We start from the raw sequence: 18,186 nt of genomic DNA, 5'->3' as shown, positions 1-18,186 counted from the left end.
CTGGAACAAAGGACTCCCCCACCGTGGGGCTCCATGTTCTCTCTTCTACACCCAGATATCCCTCCAGACAGGCTCCCCAACCTCCACCTCCCCCTTGCGGGGGGAGGGCGCCCCCACCTGGCAGTGTCTTGGAGCCTGGCTTGGCCGTCAGTCCCCGAGCCTGGATGATGTCCACTTCAAGCTGGCCATTGCGTTCCTGCAGGCCGATCTCCACGTCCCCTGCAAGAAACCCGGCCAGGTGAGACTGGGCCGTGGCGTCTAAGCTCAATCAAGGACTCGGGTCCTCCTCTCTGCTTACGACAAATCCCCCGCACCCAGCCCAAAGTGAGGCGGGAACCACGTCCCACGCCACATGCCCAGGCTCTGCAGAGGGTTGGCAGGTGCGGGCCGAGCTCCAACGGGTGCTCAGCAGATGCAGCTGAGGCAGAGGGGAAGAGTGGGGAGACTCAGGGCTTCCGGTGGGACCCCCCTTTGGCACAAGTCTTGGGGCACTCACCCATCGGCGTGGTGGCCAGGGTCTGGCGGCCCACGAACTGCGCTGGCCCCATGCTGCCCAGGAAGTCACTGAACTGCGCGTCCGACGCCAAGCAGACGCCCCCGTAGTTGAGGCTGTAAGAGGAAAGGATAAGAAAATGGCAAACGTTCCCAGGGGCAGAGAGACCGAGGACTCAGGTGACTCGGGCGGTCAACCCCAGACACCCCTCCTGCCACGATGATTCTGTCCGCGTCCACCACCCAGCCTCAGACAGACCCAGGTCCTGTCTCTCCCCCCTTGCTACCTCCATGGCCCTGAAATCTCCTGTACCATCTCCCTAGCTCTCCTCGCTGGGCCTTGGGTGCCACCTGCCTGAAATGGGTCAGGAGATACCTGCCTCTCGGGGTGGCTGTAGGAATCTCGGGAAGGAATGCTCGTCAGTGCCTGGCTCCTGTGGTTTGATGCCGTGGTACCCAAAGTGTGGTCCAGACACCAGCATCCCCGAGAGTTAATCAGGAACAGAACAGCATCCTACTCCACCCCCAGCGGCTGAATCAGAATCTGCCTTATAACATGATCCCCAGAAGAGTCATTTGCCCCTGACAGTTTGAGGTTCATGGGACAAGTGGCTCAACCTTGGAGGTCTGCATTCGTTGCTACTGTGGGTTGTCAAATGTCTGCCCTGTTCCTTTGGGGGCAAGATCTCCAATCTCCTTTGCGGTGCCCCTCCCCCAAGGTACTGATTCCTATGGACAGGAGCAGACTTTGCTCCACAGGTTGGTGTGAGCTCAGCCTGGCCAGTCCTTCCCTTGTTCAGTGATCGGCTCAAATGGGTGTGTGGCCCAATTCAGCCCACAGGACTCTGGCTGGGAAGCTTTCTCTGACCTGTAGGGAGTGAAGAGCACTTTTTCCCCACCAGACTTGAACCTGAAACAGACTGGGGCCTCTGACAGCTATCTTACTACCACCTGTGGTCCATGAACAAAGCCATCAAACTGGTGTCTTTGTGTGAGCTCCTGGATCGAGCTCTGCCTGAAGCAAGTACTTTTTTTTTTAGTTGCACAAGTCAACAACAACAACATTACAATGATATATTTTGCTTAAGCCAATTTTAGTTAGTTTTCTCTTTCTCAAATGGGAATAATAAAGTTCCCTTCTCCTAGGTCTGAGCCGTGTGAATGGCCCACCCTCCCAAAGGGCCTCAACTACCAGCTACCCAGTGCTGGCTGCTCAGCTCTCCCTCAGTCATGTGAGACACCCTGGCATCATTCTGATACATTGTTTTTACCTGGGTTATCAACAGAGTTGCTGGCAGGATAATAATTTGACACTTTGGCCTTTGTGCTTCTCACTTTCATGATTTCCTACCACCCCTGCCACCCTTTCCCTATCCAGGCAGTAGGCAGTGAACAAGTCAGTCCGATTCTCAGGTTTCGAGCTTGAAATCCAAGAAGAAACAGACTTAGAAGGACAGATGCCAAACTAGGCTGCCCTGCCTCCAAACGAACAAGTAAACCAACCAACCGCAGCCTGGGAGAGCAGAGGATGTCACAGGGGGTCGGGGCGGGGCAGCGGGGAGAGGCCTGGGAGGCTGGAGAAGCCTGGAGGAAGGTCTGGGTCCCCGAGCTGGGCTGGCCGTGCCGAGGGATGACAGGAAACCCCAGCCAGTGGGAGTGAAGGCAGAGAGGGCTTGCACCCATCCTCCCTATGGGTGGGGCTGAGTAAAGGGCATGCTGCTTTGCAGCAAAGGCTGCCTGGAGTCCCGTGAAGTGAGTCTGTGAGACTCCGAGCTCCATGGTCCCTCCAGGTCCCAGAGGGGAGCGCCCACTCCCACTGCCCACCAGGGAAGGCCAAAGCAAGACAGAGGCAGAACGGTGTTTGCATCCCAGCAGCCAGGCTCCCGAATCTCTCAGCTCAACAATTATGCAACAGCATCACCGAGAAGCTACGGGGAAAATAACTTAACGATCTGGGCACAGAAACAAGTGCCCACTATTCTTTCAAACTCAAAGATCCTTCGTTAACAGACCATAGCTAAGACCCAGACTCGCTCACCAAGGCCATGGTCATGGCCTTCCCTCCACCCCTGCCTCTTTTCTGCCCCAACCTCCTGGCCACCTGGGGGCTCCAAAAGCCCCCAAATGTTGGTGCCTCTTGAATTCCAAGTCCCTGGAGGGGCCCAGCCTCCCAAGCAGAGCTGGCCTTCTACAGCCTGAAATTGAAAGTTTCCTCCAACATCGTCATTGTCTGCTCCTCAGTTCCCGGTAGGATTGTGAGCAGACAATGGGGAACTGGCAGGCCTGGTAATTAGCAGTAATTGTTTATAATATCTGGGCGGCTGCCTGATTTCCCATTCCAGGGTGCCTCGCTGGCTGCCAAGGAACCAGGCAGACGCCCCAGAAACCCTGAATGGGTTGTCACACCCTCCATGGGGCTGGGGGGAGGAAGAAAACAGTGGTGGCAGGCCCCTGCTGGCCAGGGACCAACTGCATCGGAGACCCCACGCCACCTCGGGGTCTTCTCAGGAGCAGGACGGGAAGCAGAGGGTGCAAGGTCAGAGCTGCTTCTACTCCTCACAGTCAACCACCGGTGAGCTGCAGGCGTCTCTGCAAATGAGACCACACCTACCTCGTGGACAGTAGGCAGCCATTCCATTGGTGGGTGCTGGTGCTGTATCAGTTCTAAATGTGTCCCAAACCCCTGCTCATTGGATACATTTGCAAAGGGGTAGGAAAGAGCTTGCTGGGTGATTACCACATACAAGCCACTACGCAGACCATGCCTTATACACAGTAGGAACGCAACAAATGTTCACAGGCGAACCCTTCAGCGGGTTCTACGCTGGGACAATACGATGGTTAAGACTGGACTTCGGCATAATACAGACCTTGGATTCCAGTGCTGTGCAACCTGGGGTAGGTTTTGTACCCTCTCTGAGCTCCTGTCTCCCCGTGTATAAAATAGGAATACACTGTAATCGCCTTGCCGACTGTTGCAGAGAGGCAGTGAGATCACGCAGGCGCACTGCTTGGCAGGCGACCTAGCGCACGGTACTTGCTGACTGGATGAAGGAGCGAGATAGCACAGCCTGCTACCCAGCCCGGGGCAGCCTCTTCTCCCTGTGTGGCCTTTTCCCGGCCTTTCTGGTTCCCGACATGTCAGGAAGGGCGGCGTCTGGATGCCAGAGACCAAGCCCGAGCCACGGGGCGGAGAGAGTGGGGGCTGCAGCAGGGGGCTCCAGCAGGGGGCTCCTCCCAGGGGCCCACGCCACGCGGAGGCCTGAAACAAGATTACAGCCCACGCTCTACCGGCCTTTTATTGTGTGCTAATGGTGAAATGAGATTATCTGCATTTCAAATCCTGTTAGTTTTGTTTGAGGAGCCGAAACCCATTTGTCTTTCAATATTAATCTCTGAGCTCGGCCTGGCCCTGGATTTTCCACGCCCTCCACAGTCAAAGAGGTAATTGGGTTATTGGAGGCCTGACCCTATTCTCTCTTCCAGACGGATCCCTGGTCCCAGCTGCATCTGAAATGAAAAGGCAGCTCAACCGTCATGGCGGTTCTGGGTGACGTGGTCCTGAAAGGCTTCAAGAGTTGGTGGTCTCTCTGTCCATCCGTCTACCCATCCGTCCACCTTCCCACAGGCTGGCTGAGCCAACGGTACAGTTGGTTCTGCTGTGGCATGACACCCGCCTTCCTAAAAATGACTGTGCATGCAAAATCCTGCGACAAAAATCACAGAGCTTATGGGGAACGTGGGGCTGGGACATGGTGCCCAACTGCTACATCAGTATCACATCCAGAAAAAGAAGAGAGACACGGATGTAGTAAAAACGGTGGCAATCGTACACGTTAGAAGGCTAAGAAATGCCTGCGTCCTATAGTAAATACGCTGCTTGACCTTGGAGGTGGCCCAAAGTTTGCGTGTGGAAATGAGCATCAGAAACATCGCAGCCCGGGAGGCTCTGCGAAGGGGCGGAGGCCTGCGGCGAAGGGGCGGGGCGTCCTGACCCAGGCTGTGGGCGGGTCCCAGCCGGGGGCGGAGCGAGCGAGCAGGCTGCGTCAGAGGCCCGCCTGCACCCGCGCACTCCTACGTGGGTTCAGAGTTCCCGTGTTCACCTGCGTTTCCCATGGATGCGATCGCACCTGAGCAAAGGTAAAATAGTGTGCGCTGTGCTCAGGTTACTCCCTGACACTTCCGCCGGGTTAGAACAGACTACGTTTCCCAAACAAGCGCAGCAGAATGGACTGAGTGCCGGGGTGCACAGCAGCACACGGTCCCGACTCCGGCCTCTCCAGCCTTCGAGACGTTTCCAAACCTGCCCCCTCCCCACAACCCCACCCCCACCTGCCATCAGAGTGTGGCTCATGGACAGGAAGCCAAGGATTCGATTTATTTTATCAAAAACTTGTCATGAGCCAAGCACTGACAGTATTAGGTTATCAACATTAACTCACTAAATTCTCATTTACCGGTAACAACACTGTGAAAGCTAGGCACTTGTCGCCAGTACCCATTTTACGGAAGGGGAAACCAAGGCACAGAACGGTCAAGTAACCCAGTCAGGCAGGCCCGGGTTTGAATGCTAACTCCCGCTCACCAGATGTGAGGACACATTCTTCAGCTCTCAGAGCCTGGGTCTCCTTTCCGGTGAAGGAGGAATAAACAACGACAGGAGCCCCACTCAGGGCTGCTGTAGATGTTAAATGAGATGGACTTCTCCGAACAGAACGGAAGCCGGCACAGTCAGATGCTAGACAAATACGAGTGCTTGTAACTCACCCCCAGTCCCGTCTCCTAACCCCCGGCCACATCCAGTCCAGGTTTGTCCTCCGGGCTCGTGACTGCAAACAGCCCAGGTGGGCGGGGAAAGGGGCCTGAGGACCCACCCAGCCTCCTGGGTTCTTGGTGATTAGCGAACAGCCACGGCAGGCAGGAGCCCCTGAGCCCCTGAGCCCCGGGGCCCTGCCGTCAGCTCACACTCTGCTTTCTAGGGCTGTGGGCACAGGGACCCAGACACCCAGAGCGCTGGATGCTGACGACCCAGACAACACAGGACTACCAGGAGCCGAGGGAAGGGGCTGGAGGGGTGCTGGCAGCCGCTCTGAGAGCTTTGGGTTCACAGAGAGGATGCTGGGCCCCGACTCTGTGTGATGGAGGAGACTGGGAAGGAGCGGGGAGAAGTGGGGTCTGTGGACGCCTCTGCTCGTGGTGCCTGCTTCATTACTGCATGAAGCTTCCAGGGCATCGTCTGTGGGCCGGGCGCCAGTGTCTGGTGGGACAGACAGACACACACACACGTGACAGTTACCACAGTGTGTGGGGCGCTGTGATGGGGGAAGAACGAACCGGAAGCCGCTGATTCGTCAGAGGAACGGCAGACCGAGCCGGTCCACCTTCCCCTGCCCACGCCCAGGGCAGACATTGCTAATCAACCCCAACACTCCCGCCATGCCCGGACGGGGCTCCAGAACCCTTCTCAACACAGCACTCCAGGGAGCCATTATCCCTTAACTGGGGCTGGCACATGAGATAAAGCTTGTGTGCCAGTTCTTTGCTGAGGTCTGAAGGAGGGAGGAATGAGTCAGAGGAGGCGGCGGGAGCAGGGGCAGGAAAGGAAGTGGCGGGAGGAGGGACAGCATGTGAAAGCGCTAGGGGTGAGACGGGCAAGGGTAAGAGGCTCAGGGCCCGGGGCGGGCGGAGGCCCAGGGCCGGGGATGGGAGCGGCTGGCAGAGGCCGGGGGAAATAAGAGCTGAGGTGCAGACTGTGGGGACTTGCAGGTCTCCAAGCCGGAGTGACAGGCAGCTTCACCAAAGGGGTAGCAATGGGGAGAAGGGGAGTCAAGCGATCAGGAGGAGGGAGGGAGTACAGCCCAACTGTGGACTGAATCTGGGATGTCAGAGAAGGGGAGCCACGTGGGAGAACCCCGGGGCTCTGGTCTGGGCCGCGGGACGCAGTGCGGTGCACTCGGCTGGGGGAGCAGACTCTGCCCGGGCAGACCCCCCCATACCCCCCGATGCCCCCACCATATCACACCGACTTCTGACTGCCAGCACATGCATTCCTCTGGTCCTCGAGGAACTTCTCAGCGCCCCCGGGGTCCGCTGGGCCGCAGGAAGGGCAGGGGGGTCAACCGGAGCAGCCGCCCCCCAGTACCTGACAACAGTCGGGGTGTAGATCCTTCAGCTCCCTCGCCTCCTGGGGGGTGACGCTCAGGCGCATGCTCCACACGGGCTGCGAGTCCCCACCAGGACTAAGCTCTGGTTTCCCACCACGGCAGCCGGCTTCTCAAGGCACGAGTTACTGGATGTCTTAACCCCTGCCCCGTCTCCCCCACGGGCCCCTCCGCCGTGGCTATCTGGAATCACCTCCCATGACCGACCTGCCCTGGGATGCACGTCTCGGGTCGGGCTCTGAGGAACCCGTGCTAAAGCAGATGGTCCCCAGGGAGCACCTCAGGATTCTCCGGGGAGACACTGTCCTCTTGGTCCTTGTGCAGGGGGCTTCACGCCCGCTCTTTGTCTGGGGGAGATGGGCCCGCTGGGGTCGGGGAGCTTGGCGGGTCGCCAGACCCACAGCTGTTCCCTTCCGTCCTTGACACTCAGAACCCAACTTTCCAGCAGGTAGAAGGGGCTCGGGAAGGAAGCCCTTCGCCAGCTTCAGGGGAAAACCAGGATCAGCCCGATATCCTGGGGCTCACAGGGAGAAGACTCAGGGCGCTCGGTGGCCAAAGTTAGCCATCAAACCTCCCTGGGGTCAGCGGCCTCCGGACACAGGCGCAGCCGTTGAATGAGGGAGAGCATCAAGTGTGACGGCTAAGGGCAGACTCCAAACGCCTGGGTTGGAACCCCAGCACTGGAAGCCACCGACCGGCTGTGTGACCTTCCCTGGGCAAGTTCATCACCCTCTCTTGGCTTCCGTGTTTTCGTCTGTGAGGTGTGGACAAGAAGAGTGCCAGCGTCACTGGGTTGCTCTGAGAAGTGAGTGAGCGAGTATGTGTAAAAGCACGCGGCACGGTGTCCGCACACAGCCCGAGCTCTGTGCGTGTCCGCCCCAGACACCACTGCTGCAAGCCAGGCCCACTCTGCCTCTGTGTGCACACGAGCCCCCCGGGGACCCCGCTGACTGCATACGGATTCGGCAGGTTGGGGGTGGAGCCTGAGATGCTGCATTTCCACCAAGCTCTGGCTGGACGCTGATGCTGCTGGACTGTGGACCACACCCTGAACGGCCAGGGCCAAAGCCACTCCAAGCTGGAACAGTGCAACCTGGAGCTCGGGGACCTTCACTGACGGAATGGCCCCACCCACACCCACCCCTCCCCCAGCCCCAAGAACCTGGGTAGGACGCAACATTTCCCCGCTTCTCTCCGCCTGTCCTTTGCAGCTCTCCCCACGGACAGTTGCTTTGTCAGAGAAAGGCAGGGTCCCCAAGGTGCCCAGCCCAAATGTCTGGTACACTGTTGGTGCTCGATCCCATTTGCTGAAACAAAGATCCACACAAGAGCACCCCTGGGCCCACTTGCAGGAACGCTCACGCCCAGTGACCCAGTGCCCGGGGTAGACAGACCCAGGAGCACCCAGGGCCGAGGGCTGGCGGAGGCTGCTCAAGCACCCTGGCTTCCTGGACGCCTCAGCTGGGCTGGCAGGAGCCCAGGAGGAGGACGGCCGCACCCCCTCCTGTTTCAGAGCCTGGCATCTGGGTCCTGCCGGTGCCCAGAATACCCCCAGAACAAGAGGATGCCAGCCACACAGCTCAAGGGCCCCACCTGGCCCTTCACCTTCCCTTCCTCACCCAGGTGTTGGGCCAGGGGCAGCCCCTGGCGGAGCTCAGCCCCTCTCAGGAGGGCAAGGCTCTGCCCTCTACTGGACCCTGCACCTTCCAACCCACCCAGTCCCCGCTCCACGGGGCTCAAGACATCCATCTGAAACCTTATTTAATCATTGTAAAGCCAACATGTATCCTGCGCCCACTCTGTGCTAAGCACTTTATAGACACGATTGTATTTAGCGGGGCTCGCTGTATCCGTTAGGATGCAATTGACCTGAAGGAGCAAGATACTCAAATAACAGCGGCTAAGTCAACAACAAACACCGTGCAACATAGTGAACAGTAGTGCTTGCTACGTGCCAGTCGCTATTCTAAGTGCCCCCCCGTATATCGACTCATTCACTCCTCGCAACAACTTCATTTCCTTCCCACGCTGCTGCCCTTGGTGACGGCGGTGTGGCATTTCCGAGTCTTCGTTTCCTGTTCTATATATAAAATGGGAATATGGGTTGACTTCCTGCTGCTGCTCACCGCACCGCCCTGCCCTCCCATGGCCTGGTCCTCCGACCTGCCTGGAAAGCAGCAGACGAGATGCTTGCCGGCCTCCGGATGCTCGGACAGGCCAAGGAACGCGTCCAAGGCCCCTCGGGGTCAGTGGCGGAGCCAGGACTAGGACCCAAACCTCCTGACCCGCTCCCGGGGGTCAACAGGGACCCACTGCTACTCAGATACCCCCAATACCTTCCTCCAGGTTTTGTTGCCTTGCCAGTGTCTCAGGTTAAAGAAAACATTTGTTCCCTTCCGCCTGTCTTCCTCCTCCTCCTCCTTTCGCCCTCCGGAAAGTCTCCCAAGGAGGTGGGTGGACCGGCAGTATCTGCCAAGGTCAGGCCACTCACACAGGCCGGGGATGCCCAATTTAGGAGGGGCTGGGGGTGGGATGGCTTCCAGCCAGCGGGAGCCCCAGCTGCAAGACAGGGCCCGAAATGGGGGGGGGCAGCCAGGAGGAGGCCGAGCTCTGCCCTGTGCTTTTTATAAAATTGAGCTTAGTCTTGATGACACCCTATGAGGTTAGTGTTTATCCTCACTTTACAGATGGGGAAACTGAGGCACAGGCAGATGACCTGACCGAGGTCACACAGCCGGTGAGTGGTGGAGCCAAGACCCAGACCCAGGCAGGCAGGCAGGCACCAGAGTCTGGCTCACCCCGCTCTTCCTCGCAGCTTCCCGGGGTCATCACCCCCGCTTCTGGAGCTGGGTAGCCCAGCAACCCTCAGGCCCCGCCCCTCCCGGGCTGAGTCCTCCCGCCCCGCGCCAGGGAAGACCTGGAGCCAGGGAAGACCAGGAGCCAGGCCGGGCTCCGGGCTCGCACTCACTTGCCCTCCGAGCCGTAGCTGTTCATGCTGTCCTCGATGGACTCGTGGCTGGCCTGGCGCAGCGTCCGGCTGGGCATCTCCACCGCCAGGCCCGTCTCCGTGCTCCTCTGGATCCCCTTCAGCCTCCGGCTGTCCCCTTCGTGGCAGAGGCCGAGGGAGGAGGAGAGAGACACAGGGTGGGAGGGGACAGAGGGGCGAGACATCTGGTTAGCATTTCGGTGGCTGGTGGCTGCTCAGCTTCAGCCCCCACCCCCCATCCATCCACCTCCTCCCTACCACCAGCCTCACCTGCACCTGCCCGCCCCCGGCAGTCTGCCCTTCACACCCACCCAAAACTGTGTCACCAGTGTCCTCTCACGTGACGGATTCATACACACGGACTGTTTCTCCCCTTTGAATGGGAACTCACTTCTGCCTCGCAACCTTCTCCAAATCCTTTCTCCTCTTTGGCTATTGCTTACTGAGCACCTACTATGTGTCATACTCTTGTGAAGTGCTGTGCAGGGTTTCTCCGCCCCAGCACCGCGGGCGGTTCGGATGTGATGCTGCTTCGTCGTCAGGGGCGTCCTGCGCATCGTGAAGGTGTCCCTGGCCCCCACCCAGTAAATGCTAGAAGTGCCCTCCAATCCAGCAGGGCAGTCAAAAGCGTCTCCAGACATTGCCCAGCATCCCCTGGGGGCCAAAGTCACCCCCGGTTGAGGACCACAGATTTAGCCCTTTGGCTCTGAAACCAGGCTGCCCAGGTTCAAATCTTGGATCCCTTCCTCATCGGCTGTGAGACTCCAGGCAAATCACTCAGCCTCTCTGTGCCTCTGTTTCCCCAACTGTAAAATGGGAGAAGAACACGGTTCTTGTAAGACAAATGGCCCTCTGCCCTGGCTAGTTCCTCTCCTGGGACAGCCCCTCCCCCACAGCCGCTCAATCCCTGCTCCCGCTCTGTGACCACACCTCGTCCTACCCAAGACCTTCCCTGAGCACGCCCTGGCCCTCCCACCGCTGCCCCTCTCCGCCCTGTGGCACCGCTGCGGCTCCCTCCCTAACTCACCACCCCCCACGCAGGGTGGCTCATGGACAACCTTTCTCCACAGAGAAGGTTGAACCCTGCAAGGACACGGCCGAGGACAGGTCCCGTCCCGGCCGGGCTTCAGCCACAACCTGCTGGCTGACGGCGGCCCTGCCCTGAGAGCGGCCCTGACTGTCCCCAGCCCCACGAGGTGCGTGCTCCCACTCCCGGCTTTAACACCCCCACCCGAGGCACGGAGGCTGAGTGGCACGTCCACTTCTGTAGAGTCAGGGAGAGAGGGAGCCAGGCTTCGGCCCCAGGGGGACCCCTCTGCTCCGTGCCCCGAGGCCTGGCCATCATCGCATGGTTTCCAGCTGCCACCGCCCTGTGGGGGCTGTGGCTTTGCTAGAGGTGGGGTGGACCTTTAGTGGGATCTTCCCCACGAAGTCTGGGGTGAGCTGGCAGACCTCCGGGGTTTCACCAGTGCTTGCTGAGCCCCTGGGGGACAGCAGCGCCACCCAAACCCCATCATCCCGCTGGGCAGCTGGACAGGACAGCTGGGTGTGCGTGCCGGGAGACAGAGCAAGCCCAGATGCCCGCCGCTGGCCTTCTCCCAGCCTCCCTCCGCCCAACACAGCAACGGCATCCCCTTCCTCCTGGCGCTGAGACAGACACACAGACGCAGACGCTCTGGGTGTGTATCTCAGAGCGTGTGCCCACATGTACGTCTCCCATACGGATACAGGTGCCCACAGACTCAGGAAAAAGCACAGGAATACACGTGCAAAGATAGTGTGCGTGTGCACGTCTCGGTGCCTGTCCCCGTGTGGCCAGGGGCTTCCACGGACCCCTCGAACTGTGCTTCCAGGGCCACTCACTCAGACACATGCACCCACATCCGAGGGGCCTGGCAAGCCACTCGGGAAAGCACATGGGAAAGCTGACACTGTGCGTTCCCGTGCGTGTCGCCCAGGCACACGGGAGAACATGTATGTCCCTGTGTCTGTGTTCCCCTCACTCCACTGTTTGTACTTTCACTAACTGGTACCTGCAGCGACGCCCCACCCCCACCACTGCTGTTTCTCTGCGTAGAGCAGGTACCGAGGCGCCGAGAAAGATCCCAAAACACACGCGTGCTCACTCAGAGACACTCGCAGGCACGGAGACGGCCCTCCTCCACTCATGTGCCCACGAGCACGGTCCTGGGGCCGGGGACCCACACCGGACCCCTGCCTGTGATTTCTACCTCCCCTCCTCGCCCTGTGCTGGCTCGCCCCCGCCCGCCAGGGTCTGACACAGGTCTCTTGGGAAAGGGCAGGACCGAACATGGCGACAACTCAGTCCCCAGGGGACCAGGGAGGATGATTGGAGAACTGGGCTTCACATCTGAGGGACACTCTACGGTCCCCAAGCATCCCACACCCGGTGCCCTCTTTGGGCCCCAGGACAGGTGCACGGCCACACAGGGGAGCCTGACTTTGCAGTGATCAGCCCAGGCACGGTCACAGGCCAGCTGACCTTGGCCAAGCCAGGTAGCATCTGCCCCATGGAGCTCTTGAGATGGTTAAATGACAGAATGTGTACCACAGTGCCTGGCACACAGTAGGTGGCAAACAAAGGTAACCGCAGCCACTGCAGAGAAAGACCTCCGGCGTTCCCCAGGTACCCCCAAGCCAAGATCTAGTGTGTCTCCCCGACATGCCACCCTCCCCCTCGTGAGTGCCCAGTCTGGGACCACAGTTGGACCTGGCCACACCAACAAGGTCTACCATCTAACCCGTCCACTGGCCATCGCTTGCTCATGCAGTCACAGTCCCCCAGGTGACGGTCCCAGTGCGTTCCCACTCACTCCCCGCCCCAGAGCCCCCTCCGCCCCAACAGACGGCCTTTCTCCCACTTGTCCTTTCTCATTCCCCGAGTTCACCGACCGCAGACCTTCCCACCTGCCCCTCCCCTCCCCTCCTCTCCCCTCCCCCTGGAGCGGGAGGGCTGCCCTCTCCCTGCCTCTGCCGTCTGCTCTCCCTCCCCACCTCCTCCCACCCCAGCGTCCTCTCCGGACCTAGAATCTGCCACCTCTCCGTCTTCTGGCTCTTTCCACGCCCCCTGCAAGTCTGCTCAGCCTTCGCTTCTTCCACCACCCCCTTCAACCAACACCTCTCCTCGGAGAACAGCCTCTCCCACCACACCACCGACCACGCACTCCCGTCTCCCGCGGTGTGGCCGCCACGCCGCCTCTCCGTTCGCACGGCTCGCTAAACCAGCTCAACCACAGCTCCGACCGCAGCCGCGCACCGGGGCCTGCTCCCCGAGCCCCCTTCGGGGTGAATGAAAGCACCCAAGAAACATCTAGTGGGTGCCTTCCTGTTCAGTGGGAAGCCCCCAGGAAGCTGCTGAATGCACTTCTGAGCCTGGTCTCCACTGAGAAGAGAGGCTCCATCCTGCGTGGCTACAATGCTCCACCACAGAGGCCTGGGGCGGAGCCGTGAGCTCTGGGTCCCCGCTGTGGCTGGCCGCTGTGACACACAAGTACACGGACTTGGAGTGACCCATTTTGGGCCACCCACTCACACTGGCTGCACCCAGCACTCAAAACTGTGCAGCTCCAATGTTCTCCCACAAGTCCCCAAGCCCCTCTTCTCCCAGCAGAGTGGTGCGTGTGGGGCTGGGGCCCTGCAGGAGGCAGCGAACCCGCCAACACTAGGGAACCAACCCCGCCCTGTGCTGAACACTGTGTCCGACGCCCGGGACGCAGAGCGAGAGTGGCGTGAGGCCACAGTTCAGAGAGGGAGGTGGGCATCACCCAGGTGATCACGTGGACTAAGCACAGGTGTGTTAAGTACATGATGCAATGGTAACACCCACGGGGGGCCAGAGGGGCGGGGACTGACACAGCCTCCCGATTACTTCATCCTTGGAGCTCCAGTCACTTCGGACCCTCCTCTTTGGTCTCTGTGGTCTCGAATTCCAGCAGATGTCCTCTGTCTCTTCGACCGCTGCCGCCATCCCTGTACACCGATCCCGTCTCTCCTCTGGACCCTCCCCCTCGCTGACTCCATCCCCCCGCAGCAGCACGAGGACCACCTTGATCGAACCCCGTGCCTCCGTCTGGAGCCCTTAACTCTGTCCAGAGCAACACTTCCAGCTGCGTTCTGGACGCCACCCCCCGGATGACGCACCAGGCCCCCTGGACGCAAGCCGACCAGAACTGAACCCGCACCTGGTCCCACATCCCACACTCAACTCCTTCCGACCTGCATCCCCAGACCTCCCAGTCCCCCAGTCTCAGGACCCCAGGACCTCCCTGACTGTCCCCCTCTCCCATCAGTGCCGAATCACGTAAAGTCTTTGCCCTTCACGCCTCTCCTATCCCTCCCTGCGCATCCCCTTCGCACCCAACCACCCTCGCTACCTCAAGTCTAAACTATTTTAACAGCCTCCTACCTGGTCTCCCTGCTTCCAACCCACCAAACGAGCCATTAACAGATTAACTATCCTGATTTACCACCTCAGACGGAGAGAGTCCACCCCTACACTAACGTGTTCTCCACGGAGAGTCACAAAAGCACACGGAGACATGCACGCAGAGGCTCCCCACAGAACGGCTGGCGCCAGTGAAAGGCCGGAATGAACTGTCCACTGAGAGAGGACCAGTCGACAGAGTGACACGCCCCACAGTAAAATGCTGAGTAACTGTTCCAAAAGAATCATCAGGCTCCACGTGCACACAAACACAGGAAGGCCGCCTCGAATTATTAAGCTAAAAAAAAACAACACATTGTGGGATGGTATAGAAAATATGGTGCTGTTTTTGTAAAGCTATAGGCCCGTAGCTTCAGCTTTATCTTGGTGCACGGGCTCAGAAAACCCTGGGGGGACTCGAACTACACTGCTCCTGGGGAATGACTGTGGGGAAAAACGATTTTAGAGGAGGGAGGTGGAAGGTCATTTTGTGGCCTGTCCACATGTAAGGATAAGACATACAGAGAAAAGTGCACAAGCCCTAAGGGGACAGCTTGATAATCGTTGCAAACTAGACACCCCCAGGTCACCAGCTCCCAGGGGAAGAATCAGAGCTTTTCTAGGGTCTCCGAAGCCCACTGCTGCCCTCCTCCAGTCTCCGTCTTGCTCCACCAGGGCGGCCACTCTCCTGATCGCTAACACCAGAGATTAGTTTTGCCTGGTTTTGAACTTGATACGCAGAGCATGATTTTCTCTGGGGGGGTGGGGAGGGTGCTTCTCCTGTTCCATATTATGTTGATTGTATGAGATCCATCCATGCTTTTATATGTAGTTGTAAATGGCTTATCATCACAGCTAGGCAGTATTCCACTGTTGAATATACCACAATCTATTTATGTCCTGCTTATGGGCATTTGATTTTTTCCAGTCTGGGACTATTAAAAATAATGCCGCTGTAATTACTTTAGTGCATGGCCTGGTGAACATCTGCACCCAGGTCTCTGAGAAATACACCTCGGAGCAGAATTGCTGGGTCACAGGACAGGCATTTGTTCAGCTTTAGCAGGCATCGCCAAATAATTTTCCAAAGGAATTGGACCAATTTATATACTCCAAGCAGCACACTGGGGAGATTTTCTCTTTTGTATGCTTCTATGCCTCTTGAAGTTTTACAGATAATGTGTTAATTCTGTAATACAAATTCATAAATAAGTCACACCTTCCATCACGCTATAATCCTATTTGAAACAGAATGGCTCCACACTGCCTGCCAAACGAGGTTCGTCTTTGCACCCCAGCATTCGAGACTCTCCATCCCCTGACCCCCTCCCCACCTGCTCCCGGCCTCCCTCCGCCTCCACACCCCAGACCCGCTCGGCACCTCTCCGCTCACATCCACCCTCGGTGACCTCCTCACCCTGGCGTTCTCTCCTTTACCTCCCTCCCTCCCTCCCCTTCCCTATAGAAGTTCTAACCGTCCTCCAGAGCTAAGCTTTAAATAGCACTTACAAATTATTGGGCATTCATCAAACTCTTAGGGCTTTTGTGAGGATTAAACATCACAATAAGGTCATGTAATAATATAATAACGTCAGGGCATCCTCGGTGGGTGGTGGTACTCGGTAAGGAGCGGGAAAGGGGGCTATTATTAAAGTTACTGGTACCATTTTGCCCGATGCTACGCCACGTGTTTACGCAGGCATCATCTCATTTAGTTCTCACAAGGAGTCATGAGTGAACTACTACCTACCCAGTTTGGGGGCAGGGGGAGAAAACGAGGATGGAGAAAGTTAAATAACTTTCCCAAGGACACACACAGCTACGGACGGCAGAGCTGGAACTCAAGGCCCGGTCCTTCCAGCTCGAACACCACGTCCGACTGGGTCATGGACTCGCTTTGCCCTGCCACAGGATTCAAAGGCCACCTCTTCCACGAAGGGTCCCCTGATCAAACTCCTTGAGCCCCAGGGCCCCCGTATTCTCACCTCTCTGGGGGTCTCTATTCCACTGCGTCTTGAAGCACAGTCCTCAGTCTGCCTGGCTGGTGTGGACAGCGTGAGCCCACTCCGCCTTCACTCTGATTCCGCACCCAGCGCGGCCCACCCTTCCCACCGTCGAGGAGCGTTTGGGTGGTTTCCGATTCGGGGACGTTGCAAATAGCTCCATCACACACATTCCCGTGCGTGTCTTTTGGTGACCGTTTGTTCCCATTTCTCCTGGGCACACACCTAGGAGTGAACTTGTCAGGTCACGGGCTCTGCGTTTGAAATGCTTTCTGACCGGGTTCAGCATCATGTGGACTGAAAAGGTTAACACGTGCGATTACCTTCCAGCAGGAGGCAGCGTTCTGAGGCAACAAGGCTCGGGCCTGGAAGACTGAGGGAAGCAGGGCGGTGGGAAAACCGTTCGTGAACTGTCTGCGTGCTCACCTTCGCCTTCCCCAACTGTGATGTCTGTTAAATAAACCGACAGAGGGCAGACAGCACCCGGGACAGGGAAGCAGCAAGACAGGGCTGGGGCACAGCAGGCATTCAGTAAACACTGGCTATCACAACTAACCTGTTCAAAGGGCAGTCAGTGGTCAGCTGCTCACTGATACCGTCACCCATAAGTTATCGTCATTTCATAGATTCTCAGACATACATTGTTTCAACACTCCTCAAATTAAGATATGAATGACAGCCGATGGTAAGCTAGACGTAAATGCTGACATGTTTCCGTTCTCTTGCGGTGCGTATACAATGACGCTATAACTTGTGATTCAATGCGGCTCAGACGTATTCAGCGCAGCAGCCGCACAGCCGGCGGGACGCCCGGGAACTGTCCGTGGTGCTGACTCGGAGCGGAGGCCGAGGCTTGCCTGGGGCAAAGGCGGTGCTCAGCCGGAGAAGAGATCCCAAAATAACTAGGCCATCGCAACCCATGCTGATACTCAACCACAGCTCCTTCTCACTGGTGCCTCTAAGTCCCCCATCCTGCGATGGACAGGAACTCCCATTTGCTGAGCTCGACCTGAGCCGGTGCTGGGCGCTCAACTTGTGTGACTTCATCTGGGCCTCACAACCACTCCTGTCTCCATCTTCAGAGCAGAGCACAGGGAGGCCCATGAGCCTGCCCCAGATGGCAAAGCTGCTCAGTGGGAGCACGAGCTCGGGTTGGAGTGGAACACAGTGCAGTTTATCCTTTCGGCGGCTTTACACTAAGGAAGGGGGCAGGGGCGGTGAATTCCTCAGACCTTCTTCCAGATGACTTGAAGAATAAAAAGGGAGTGATCGATCATAAAGATGCAAAAATTAAATAGATAGGAGCAAGGGAGCCAAAGAGCCTGTGATAAGGACTTAAGAACTCTAGACAAGGAGAATCTGAATATTTTGGAAGGGTCAACTGGGCCATGTACAGGAATGTCCTTTGTAACCCTGACCCTGGAATAAGATATATTCTCACTTACCCATTAAAGTAACATTTACTGAGCTCCTTCCCTATTCCATGCTTTTTCTGGCATTGGGGATTCTAATAAGACACAGTCACCGTCTCTCGGGAGCTTATAGTTAGTAGAGGGGGAGGGGAGATGAAACAGATAAGTAATTATCATTCCTTCAGCAAACTCTTACTAAGTGCCTGCTCAGGGTCTGCGCTGGAGTCTCATAACACACGAGGAATTAAACCCAGACTTCGCTGAAACTCCCAGTCTGCCAGGAGACAGACAAGCAAAGGGGCGATTATAATACAAGGTGTTTCCATTGCAACACAGAACGGTCCAAGGGCAGAATATACACAGGGTGGCAAGAGTAATAAGAGGAATAGATGCAGCATTGGAAGTAGGGAGAGGGCTCGGGTTGTGAGTAGAATTATTTCAATACTGAATTAGAATGGATGGCAAATAAAATCGTAATAGGATTTTACTGCAGATGCCAGTACTTCCTCTGGACGTTGGCAACCGAGAACTCCACTGGTACGTGCAAAACCTGGAGGAAGGAGGCAAACGTGTGGAATCGAGTGTAAACTGGGGACGAAGAGTTCTGGATGCAGGGGAAATGCATCTGGGGGACGGGGCGGGCCCACGCCTAGCAGGAAGGGTCACGGGAAAGGCCCTCCCTCTATTC

The 18,186-nt window shown here is 57.7% G+C and overlaps 1 protein-coding gene across 1 annotated transcript in view; it reads right to left on the bottom strand.

Annotated features, from left to right (window-relative positions):
- RIMS4 (regulating synaptic membrane exocytosis 4) overlaps positions 1-18,186 on the bottom strand; it is a 50,334-nt gene that overhangs the window by 6,468 nt on the left and 25,680 nt on the right. Inside the window, exons 2-4 of the mRNA XM_045833723.1 lie at positions 9,622-9,757; positions 497-609; positions 118-219 (exon numbers count right to left, since the gene is read on the bottom strand). Of these exons, the coding sequence (XP_045689679.1) occupies positions 118-219; positions 497-609; positions 9,622-9,757 (351 nt within the window). The remainder of the gene's footprint in view (positions 1-117; positions 220-496; positions 610-9,621; positions 9,758-18,186) is intronic.

This window comes from Phyllostomus hastatus, unplaced genomic scaffold (assembly GCF_019186645.2).
Source record: "Phyllostomus hastatus isolate PE091 unplaced genomic scaffold, TTU_PhHast_1.1 phas_contig_17, whole genome shotgun sequence".
Taxonomy (NCBI): domain Eukaryota; kingdom Metazoa; phylum Chordata; class Mammalia; order Chiroptera; family Phyllostomidae; genus Phyllostomus; species Phyllostomus hastatus.
This window is presented reverse-complemented; position numbering and strand designations above follow the sequence as displayed.